The following is an 11,243-nucleotide window of genomic DNA, read 5'->3' as shown; positions in this document are numbered from 1 at the left end:
ATGACTCTGAATGTGAAAGAAGGTCAGTGAGAGTCTTGGTGTTGTAAAACTACTGATCATTTCAAAGCTTTTATATGTGTGAAACAAATTTATTTATTATGTGAATGACAGATTCCTGCTGTAACGTGTCAAAGAGAGTGATGGTGAATATTGGAGAAACTGCCGCCTTCAGCTGTGAATATTCACAGAATCATATTAATGATCCCAAGATCATATTCAAAGAAGGAAGAGACTCCATTGAGACGATTTACAGCACAATGAAGAAGAAAGAAAGATTGAGTGTTTCTGATGACAGACATAATAAACTCATGACTGTGAGAATTACAGCTGTGACACCAGATGATGGAGGAGTTTATTTATGTGGAGTTTGGATCAGCGGACACTCGTACAGTTACTGCATTATTAAAACTGTTCATCTGCACATCATGAGTGAGTAGGACATAATGATCGATACAATCTATTTGTCATTGTTTTCCATGTTTCACATATTTATGTAGTTCTCCCAGTTCATAAATGAAGACTTTGAATGTTGACAGATTCGTGTTGCGGAGCGTCAAAGACAGTGACTGTAAACAGTGGAGAAACTGCTGCTTTCAGCTGCGAATATTCACTGGATCAAAGGTTTGATGGAAAAACCATATTCAAAACAGGAAATGACATCATTGATGAGGTGATCTCCACTACTAAAGCGCAGGATCAGAGAGAAAGATTCAGTGTTTCTGATGACAGACATAATAAACTCATGACTGTGAGAATTACAGCTGTGACACCAGATGATGGAGGAGTTTATTTATGTGGAGTTTGGATCAGCGGAGACTCGTACAGTTACTCCATTATTAAAACTGTTCATCTGAACATCATGGGTGAGTAGAATAAACTCAATAAAATCTAATAGAAACATTTTTAGGTCTTTGTTCATGAATATTTCGGTATGATGTCATGTTGATACTCTCTGATTGGCAGCTAAAGTGGGCACGTCTAGAGTCACTGGCCACTCAGGAGGTCGTGTGATGATCAAGTGTGAACATCCTCAATACAAAACCAGGCCAAAATACATCTGTAAAGAGTCAGATGGATGTTCAGAGAGGAAGAATCCAGGAGTTCAGGATGAATGGATGGAGAATGGAGATGTTTCTTTATATGACGACACCAGAGCAGGAGTCTTGATGGTGTTTTTTAGAGAGCTGAAAGCTGCAGATGCAGGAACATACAGGTGTGGAGTGAATGTGTCTGACTATACTGAGAGCTTCAGTGAACTTCAGCTGCACGTCACACACGGTGAGGAACACAATATACTTTAGCTGGCATGTTTGAATCTGATCTGATGACAATTTAATTTTTAATCTTGGTTTATAGATGCAAACTATCCAAAGAGTGTGACTGAATCTGCTTATATTGGTGAAGAAGTCAACATCACCTGTCAGATCCCAGAGGAACATGAAGTTCATTTCTGCAAAGAGGATGATAATCACATCTGCCAAAGCATCAGCACATCTACAGTGACACAAATGAGTGGTTCATCTGAGAGAAATGAAGAGAGAGTTTTTACAGTGAGCATCAGTAATGTGAGCGTGAGAGATGCTGGAGTTTACTGGTGTGGAGCAGAAACCAGAGACACATATTTGACTTTCATCTCCCTGACCACCAACATTCAGCTCAACATCACAAGTGAGTGAATTCATAGCATTTCATTGTAGTAAATGCAGTTTATTCAGAATCATGTGTGATACATGTCTGTGTTTGTGTGTTTGCAGTGGCTCCAGTAGTGAGACGTGAAGGAGAATCTGCTGAGATCTTCTGCCCTTATGATTCAATCTTTAAATCAAAGTCAAAGTCTCTCTGTAAGGGGAAGTGCTCCACTAGAGATAGAAATACTCTCAGTGAGACTGTGAGAGAAGAGAAAGAGACCAAGACTGACAGATTGACTCTGAATGATGACGCCACTGCAAGTGTCTTCACTGGGACCATCACTGGACTGACAGCAGAGGATGCTGGGAAATACTGGTGTGCAGTGACATTAGAGAGAGACGTGAATTATCTTTACACTCATCTGATCGTCATCATGAACGAGGGTGAGGAAGGTTTATTCATCTCAATATGTCAAACTATGGCTGTGAACTGATGTTCTTATATTTCTAATCATTTCCAGAGCTGAACTTGACTAAGTATGAAGGAGACGACATGTCAATCCAGTGCAAACATCATGAGGAACATCAGAAATGCTTCTGCAAAGCACATGAACCCTCCATGTGTGTGAAGGATGGAGTTTCATTGGAGACGATCAGAGATGATCGAGTGTCTTTCAGTGATGAAGCATCTACTGGAGTCTTTACTGTGAACATCACTGATCTGAGAGAAGAGGATTCTGGGATATACTGGTGTGGAGCTCACATCACCACTAAAGTCACCCTCAATGTGAAAAAGGGTAAGCTAGTTTATATTAATTACATTGCCTTAGAGTCTGATTTAAATATTCAGATATTAGCAATCACTCAGGTGCATATCTATCAGAGTGACACTGAGAAGGCTATTCTAAAGTGACTTAGATCATGACCTGACCTCCATAGTGGAGCAATATCAGAAAAGAGTTTCTCAGAGAAAAATTGCGAATAGTATTGTTAGGGGTTGACAGTTTTGACCCATAGACCAGATATGCAAAATGAAGACCAGGAGTCAGGATGTTCAATCATCGGAGAGAATTTTACTGAAGAATAGTTTGCAGTTTCATCAGTAGAGTCAGCTTTAGAGTCTCTCAGGGCGGTGTCAGGCCAGACTCTACTCTACACAAAATTACCACACCAGTTATACCAATTTCAAGGGCATGATTTACATCATTACAAACACGTGGAATATTACTGATTGGCATAAAGTCTAAACAATGTGTCACACGAGAATAGATAGGAGATGTTGTTGTTGTTAATTAGGATGTATACATCAGACAATCCCAAGATTGGGGTAGTGTTGACTTCAGGGGAGTCCTAGAAAGACGCCAAGAGGTCTAGGGTGTGAGAAAAGCGGTCCAATCCAGTCCATAGACCTGCACAGAACATGTAACACACACACACACAAGACTCTAGGGCACATCTCTCCTCCAAGGTTAGCGCAGCAGTGAGCTTATCAACAGAACAAGATATCAACACCACATGACAAACAGATCTCCAGAAAGAAAAGTATGAGTTATATCATCTACCTCATTCTATAAAGAAATATAAAGAAATATAAAGACAAAAATGTACTTCTATCAATGGGAAAAATCACACTATATAAATGAGAAGAAATCAAAATTGGGAGACTCAAATCCTCCCACCCCTTCCTGTCCTGGGGTTACTAACAACAGGCAGGATTCACCTCTTGGAAGTTCTAACTTTCTCTCCAAGGCCCTGTTGGTCAGGACCCAGAGATAGAGGTCAGGCTATCTATGTCAGGGCACATAGATAGGGGTCAGACTGTCTTTGTCAGACCGTCTCTGGAAAGCAAATTAGACACCATACAGTAGACATAGAGTCAAAATCATATTAAACAATAGTTAAATGTATTAATGATCACATAAAATTGATTGTCAAAATAATTCATTATTTTGAAAGGATAATAACTGATTATTTAATTCATGAGGTTATTAAAAATCATTCAAAAGGATAAGATGCATATGATGAAGATGCATATGATGAAGAGGCAAGGGTGTCGGCCCACTCCCCCCTTCAGTCTGAAGCTATCATCACTTACAGAGCATAGTATCATCCAAAGATTCAGAGAATCTGGAACAATCTCTGTGCGTAAGGGTCAAGGTCGGAAAACCATACTGGATGCCGTGATCTTCAGCCCTTAGACGGCACTGCATCACATTCAGGATTGCTACTGATTATGGAAATCACAACATGGGCTCAGGAATACTTCCAGAAAACATTGTCGGTGAATGCAATCCACCGTGCCATTCGCCGTTGTCAGCTAAAACTCTATACGACAAAAAAGTAGCCATATCTAAACATGATACAGAAGTGCAGGTGTTTTCTCTGGGCCAATGCTAATTTAAAATGGACTTTGGAAAACTGTTCTGTGGTCAGAAGAATCAAAATGCGAAGTTGTTTTTTTTTTGGGGGGGGGGGGGGGGGGGGACAGGGACGGGACGACTAAAGGGGACATGACAATGGATCAATTACAACATCATGGCTGCGTAGAAGAATAATCCAGGCACTGAAATGGCCAGCCTGCAGTCCAGATCTTTCACTCATAGAAAACATTTGGCGCATCATAAAGAGGAAGATGCGATAAAGAAGACCTAAGACAGTTGAGCAACTAGAAGCCTGTATTAGACAAGAATGGGACAACATTCCTATTCCTAAACTTGAGCAACTTGTCTCCTCAGTCCCCAGACGTTTGCAGACTGATATAAAAAGAAGAAGGGATGACACACAGGGGGAAACATGGCCTTGGCACAATTTCTTTTTGAGATTTGTTGTTGCCATGAAATTTAAAATCAACTTATTTTACCTTAAAATTATTAGTTAATAATTATTAGTTAATTATCAGTTTAAGCATTTGATAATCTATGTTGTATTCTGAATAATATATTAAAATTTCCACATCATTGCATTCTGTTTTTATTCACAATTTGTACAGTGTCCCATTTTTTAGGGTTTCAATCAGATTTGTACATCTCTGGGTTTCTGTGCTTTATTTCCAGATTTCTCCATGATCATCATTATTGGTGTGTGTGTGTTTCTGATGCTGATCGGTGGATTCACTCTGACTGTGTGTAAATTAAGACTCAAGAGACGAGGGGACACTCATACACACAGGTCAGTTCGGTCTTCACAGTTACCCACAATCCCCTCTGCTGAGCTCCTGTACGCGTCTGTCAGTTTCCAAAGGCATGAAGAGTCTCTCAGGGACGCTACAGTCTCCTTCAATAACGAGGAGATTTACTCTGACTGTGTGTAAATTAAGACACATAAGACGAGGTGACGCTTACACACACAGGTCAGTTTGGTCTTCACAGTTACCCACAATCCCCTCTGCTGAGCTCCTGTACACGTCTGTCAGTTTCCAGAAGAATGAAGAGTCTCTCAGTGACGCTACAGTCTCCTTCAGTAAGGACCAGATTCACTCTGATTACACCACGGTCAGTCACTGCATGAGACTCAACAAACTCGCTTATAACAGAGATCAGCAGCACACATTACACCAGTATTTGCTTGAGATTACAGTTAGCTGATAAAAATCCCTGGAAAACACTTTAGATTACAGCACACAAAGTACTATGTAAGTAAAAAAAAGGACAGTGTGCTATGCACAGTGATAGACACTCAAAGCAACAGAAAACAGCAGAAGGTCCGGGTCTTGGTTTAGTCTGATTGTGAAGATTAAACACTTATTCAGGAAACCCACAGTGAGACACACAGAGACAGAAGATGAACGTTGTTTGTGAGCAGAAGAAGATAAAGACTAAGAGCTGCTTGTTCAGTTATTCATGTTCTACATTTAATGAGTTATGAACTGAGATGAATTACAAATGTGTGATTTAACAAAATGACTTGTATAAACAGATCAACCAAAACCAGAATATCTTTAAAAAAAAATCCTTTAAATGTCATTTCTTAGTGAATTTACTTTGACATAAATGTACCAGCACAACATAAAATGTCAATACCACTTCTACACCTAGAGTTTTTCTGTACATTTGTCATTTATTTTTATCGGCATGATCTCTCTGCCTTAGTGCTTTGTGTTTGCAGGGTTTATTAATTGCAGTTTGATAACGATCAACAACATGAAATGCTCTTCAGCGTGTGGTTTTCTTTGTTCTTGTAAACACATTATTTGGGTCAAACCAAGATGCCCTTTTGTGTAAGATATAAAAAATGTTGTTTATAATAACTTTTTTTTTTCTTCAAAGCTTTACTTTACTGTTTTAAGTCTTATTTAATCTCATCTGAAATGTTTCCAGAGAGATATCAAACAGTTTTCTAATAAGTACATTCAGCTACAGTCATAAATACTTTAGTCTCAGCCTTAGATATCAATCCTATGGACCTGTGTGCCTTTTCAAATGTTAGATTTTGTGAGTAATCAATTATATTTAAAGTTGTTTCTCATTTAATACTGTTGTATGTATGTACTTTTTGGCACTCTGCTGGGCTTGCGAATCTCACAATAGCTTTACAAATTCAAACAACATGTGATGTGACTAAATTATAAACGTCTAATTATGCAGAATATACATGGTTTTATTCTAAGAGATGCTAAGATATTAAATGAGTAATATCAAACTATATCAATATAAATTTGTACATTTTTAGAGGGAAATCACCTCCACAATGTAATAGTTGTTGCAAAGTCTTAATTATAAAATAAGGTAAATGCTATAATTAACTTATCCCAAATGTAGCTTTATTAAGTAAGCCGCCATCTTTCAGAAATAATATCGATATTTAATATATCAACACTAAGGGTTAGTCTTGCAAGCCCCAAACACCTATGATGTATTTGGAAAAGGGCACGCCCTGGACATCTAGGTACAAGAGGTCTCTGATGGCCATGGATGGTTCATTTTTTCAATGTGAGATCATGCCGATGTTGCAATCGCCACTCTTTTTTGTGGATTGGAAACGTGTCACTTCAGTTGCTCCCCATTCGGGTTCTTCTGCTATACACCCATGATTAAAACATATTTGGCAGATGAGTTTGGCTGAGGAGCTCGTCATCTGTCCTATTACCTTTGTGTGCCCCCTTCAGGTGAGCACTTGTTTTGTTTAGTGCTCCATATATAGTGACTCCTTAACGCTGGTCCCAAATTTGTATTCCTCCACTGTTCAGTTTCCATAATGCTTTACTTTGTCACCAGTCACTGTGGTTGGTACTTTCTCCCCTTTAAGGTGGAGCACTCCACAGAGACTTCTTCCCTATGTTTTACTACCTCCAGTAAGTCCATAGGATGTATTCTCCATGTGCAAACCTCCCTGTTGTGTAGGATGTGGTCTCACTAGTGCTCCCTTCTCATTATAGATTGACAACATAATGTACTCTGCTGTAAATGCTTTATTTTAAGTAACTAGCAGAAAAGGCTATCTGCAGCTGATGTGACCTTCTCCTTTGCATGGTAAGTCTCCTTAATGAAGGAAGACTGTTGATCACGACCCCTAGGCATTGCAACTTTGGACTGTATTTCAGCTAGTTGTCTCAGTTACTAGTTTAATCCCCATTCCCCTATGGAGGGAATGGAGATGACGTGTCCCTCCTGCCACATCTCTGAACTGCCACTGAAGTGATTGGGACATTGAGTGATGTACACTGGACTCTTTTATGGCCAGGGGTGCACATTGCATTTGTCAATTCCAACTGGCCTTTTGTGTCTAAATGTGTCAAAGGTGTTTGGGGCTCCTAAGAGTGACCACTAGTGTCTGCTGCCTCCATCAGGGAATGACAGTTACACTAGTAACTGAGATGTTACATTTCTGAGTAAACTGTAAATTTTTTGTTTTATTGCAAATAGTAGTTTTCATGACCACAGCCAGAGATTAAGAAAAGCCCAGTTTGTCTTAAACTGTCATAAATGACATCAGCGTTTGATTGACAGCTGCTGTCCATGTAACCACATCAATTTGATAGTATTTTAAATATGTATCCAAACAAATCCAAAAGCCAGTCAGATCTGGTCTGTTTGCACCTAAACACTCTGAATGTTTCTTTCAACAAATAAAAATGTCAAAAACTCAAATTATCAGTTCAAGCATTGCTCCAGAGCAACTCAGCAATCGTACATATAAATTTTAGAGTCACCCTTTAGTTGCAAAATTAAATTATTCTGTATTAAATGGGTAATGAATTGAGAAATCAACTTTCCCTTGAGCTTTTGATATATAAAAGGTCATGGTAATATAAGAATATCCTGTAAGTTTCAGAGCTGAAAACTTCCTTGTTAGTCAAAGAAAAGCTTTTATAGACACCAGGCCCAACTAAAGGTCTTGTGCTTCTACTGACGTCAGTGCGTGACGAAATACTGCCTCTACCGCGTGCCTAATCCAGTAGCCTCGCCCACTGACTCATGGAGGTGATCGGCTCGCGCTGGCCAACAACAAACATGCCGAGGAAGATCGCAAGATTCCTGGTTGTGGAAGAACACAGTCGCTGCATAAGCTTCCTCCTGATCCTAATATTAGTGAGTGGTTGAACTTTATTTTTAATGAAGTTCCAGCTCATGTGGGGAAGACATGTTCACTTCAGTTCACTGTGGGATTGTTTGTAAAAAAAAATCTCCAGTCGATGCTGGATTTGGATCCGACAGAAATGGTGCAACACACTTATGTGAGTAAAACGTGTTTTTATATGTAATAGTATTGTTATAGATCGTTTTGATTATGTCTACGTGTCTAACAGAGCATAAATTTAGCACACTGGACTCAGACACTAATGGGCCAGGGCTCGCAAAGCCCGGCAGGCCGATCAATCTCATTATATTCCGTTCTTGTTCTGCTATCTCTCTCTCTCTCTCTCTCTCTCTCTCTCTCTCTCGTTGACATCTGAAGGGCAGCATGCGTGTATGTACGGTTCGTGCTTATATCGTTCAATCTTGCAAGCTATGAGTAATATAAAAATAGTAGTCCAATCAATCGCGGGTGGATGAGAAAAAAATCATTGTGTTTGTTTGATAAAGACATTTACGAGCCCCGTGATCGAGATAATCATTCTGGTTGCTGCTTCTCCCTCATTCTCTCCTCTCCTTGAACTAAAGTAAAGCTTGTTTTATTGAAAGAAGTAGTTGCGTTGTAAGTTGATACAGAACATATATGATATATTCTCTTCTGTTCTGTTTTGATAATTTATAAGTGATTTACTCACCTCATATATGTCAAGTTGTCACCTTTTATTTCTATAGTACTTTAAACAATACGAATGGTTTCAAAGCAGCTTTACAGTGATAACAGGCTGAAGTTAGTTTAGTGTTGAATCAGATCCATTGTAAAGATTAAACGAGTTAATTGTTGAATATTAAGTGTCCCCAACTAAGCAAGCCAGTGGCGACAGTGGCAAGAACCCAAACTCCATCAGTGACAGAATGGAGAAAGGAATGAAACTTTGGCCTAATATTCGATAATGACCAGACTTGTTAATGAGCACAACAACAAATCCAGTCAGATCTGTTTCATCTGCTCCTAATCAGCTTTTAAAGTTTCTTATAACTGAGAAAAATTTCAAACTCAAATTATCAGATGCATTATGTTATGGTCTCTAGGGGACCTCAGTGAATTGAGACATCATTGATACTGTCGCCCTCTAGAGGAATATTAATATAATTCAGATCAGTGTCATGTGTCCTTCTATAGAGAAGATGAAGCCTGTGTGAGCTCTCAGTATCCTTCACTGTAACCTCCTCTAGGTGGCGCTCTTTCAGTGTGATTAATGTCATATTCAGTCAGTGTCATGTGTCCTTCTATAGAGAAGATGAAGCCTGTGTGAGCTCTCAGTATCCTTCACTGTAACCTCCTCTAGGTGGCGCTCTTTCAGTGTGATTAATGTCATATTCAGTCAGTGTCATGTGTCCTTCTATAGAGAAGATGAAGCCTGTGTGAGCTCTCAGTATCCTTCACTGTAACCTCCTCTAGGTGGCGCTCTTTCAGTGTGATTAATGTCATATTCAGTCAGTGCTGATGGTGGGAGGGGCCAGTAAAGCTGCTCATTACTGATAAAGAGCTGAAGAAAGAGGAAGGAACTAAAGCAGACAGATGTAGAGACAGAGAGATTCAGCAGAAAGAAGACTGAACTCAACTCACAATGAAGATCCTCCTCATCTTCTTGACTTTCTACCTGATCTCAGGTCAGAGCTTTTCTCTTTCATCACTGCAGTAATGATGCTGTTTTCTGTTCATGAGGTTTCTGATCACAGTATCAATCTGATTGACAGGTGCAGTGAGATGCTTTAGCGTCTCTGGATATTCTGGAGCAAGTCTGCTGGTTGATTCACAGAAACTTTGGTTTAGTGCAAATACTAAACGCTTTAATAAATTACCTGAGTGGAGAAAAATAATAAATGATACAAAACATGATAAATGGATCAGCGATGGAAGATTCACACTGTTTTGTAACAGTGAGGGAAACCTCATGATCTACATCAGAGAACTGAACCAACGTGACGCTGGAGAATACTGGATTGGTGTTCTTTACAAGTGGGGCGTAGATATGACTTTACATGTGGAAGAAGGTCAGCCATTTTAACATCAAAGTCTTGGTGGTGCACTGAAATTCCTGATCATTTTTAAAGCCTGTATAAAAGTTTTTATTTTTATGGAAACAGATTCCTGCTGTAATCTGTCAAAGACAGTGAAGGTGAAGATTGGAGAAACTGCCGCCTTCAGCTGTGAATATTCACAGAATCATATTAATGATCCCAAGATCATATTCAAAGAAGGAAGAGACTCCATTGAGACGATTTACAGCACAATGAAGAAGAAAGAAAGATTGAGTGTTTCTGATGACAGACATAATAAACTCATGACTGTGAGAATTACAGCTGTGACACCAGATGATGGAGGAGTTTATTTATGTGGAGTTTGGATCAGCGGACACTCGTACAGTTACTCCATTATTAATACGGTTCATCTGCATATTAGTAGTAAGTAAACAAACTCAATCCAATCTTACTTAAAAGTTTCTCAAATTTGTGTGTTGCAGAATTTATAAGATATGATATTGGTGAGGAACCTGAGTAGTTTAAGTATTATTGTTTACATTACATACGGAAAAAAAAAACAGAAATATTGTATAAGCACTGTAACTAATGTAAAATGTAGCTTATCTTTGTTTGCAGTGTCTCCAGTAGTGAGACGTGAAGGAGAATCTGCTGAGATCTTCTGCCCTTATGATTCAATCTATAAATCAAAGTCAAAGTCTCTCTGTAAGGGGAAGTGCTCCACTAGAGATAGAAATACTCTCAGTGAGACTGTGAGAGAAGAGAAAGAGACCAAGACTGACAGATTGACTCTGAATGATGACGCCACTGCAAGTGTCTTCACTGGGACCATCACTGGACTGACAGCAGAGGATGCTGGGAAATACTGGTGTGCAGTGACATTAGAGAGAGACGTGAATTATCTTTACACTCATCTGATCATCATCATGAACGAGGGTGAGGAAGGTTTATTCATCTCAATATGTCAAACTATGGCTGTGAATTGATGTTCTTATATTTCTAATCATTTCCAGAGCTGAACTTGACTAAGTATGAAGGAGACGACATGTCAATCCAGTGC

At 39.2% G+C, this 11,243-nt stretch overlaps 2 protein-coding genes across 2 annotated transcripts in view; both read left to right on the top strand.

The window, feature by feature from the left end:
* The window catches only part of LOC137073721 (obscurin-like), a 108,870-nt gene continuing 97,627 nt past the window's right edge, over nt 1-11,243 (top strand). Inside the window, exons 1-5 of the mRNA XM_067442425.1 lie at nt 1-22; nt 112-429; nt 537-863; nt 964-1,278; nt 1,357-1,668. Of these exons, the coding sequence (XP_067298526.1) occupies nt 1-22; nt 112-429; nt 537-863; nt 964-1,278; nt 1,357-1,668 (1,294 nt within the window). The remainder of the gene's footprint in view (nt 23-111; nt 430-536; nt 864-963; nt 1,279-1,356; nt 1,669-11,243) is intronic.
* On the top strand, nt 1,830-9,589 carry LOC137073665 (uncharacterized). Its single transcript, XM_067442372.1, has 6 exons — nt 1,830-2,072; nt 2,150-2,425; nt 4,682-4,796; nt 5,041-5,184; nt 9,374-9,472; nt 9,547-9,589. Exons 1-6 carry the CDS (start codon nt 2,063-2,065, stop codon nt 9,587-9,589), a joined length of 687 nt encoding a protein of 228 aa, XP_067298473.1. The 5' UTR covers nt 1,830-2,062.

This window comes from Pseudorasbora parva, chromosome 4, assembly GCF_024679245.1.
Source record: "Pseudorasbora parva isolate DD20220531a chromosome 4, ASM2467924v1, whole genome shotgun sequence".
Classification (NCBI taxonomy): domain Eukaryota; kingdom Metazoa; phylum Chordata; class Actinopteri; order Cypriniformes; family Gobionidae; genus Pseudorasbora; species Pseudorasbora parva.
This window is presented reverse-complemented; position numbering and strand designations above follow the sequence as displayed.

Coding starts and splice junctions, on each gene's coding strand:
- LOC137073665 (XM_067442372.1), top strand. Junction 2,426..4,681: donor CACCCTCAATGTGAAAAAGG/GTAAGCTAGTTT, acceptor CTTTATTTCCAG/ATTTCTCCATGATCATCATT. Junction 5,185..9,373: donor CAGCAGCACACATTACACCA/GTATTTGCTTGA, acceptor AACCTCCTCTAG/GTGGCGCTCTTTCAGTGTGA.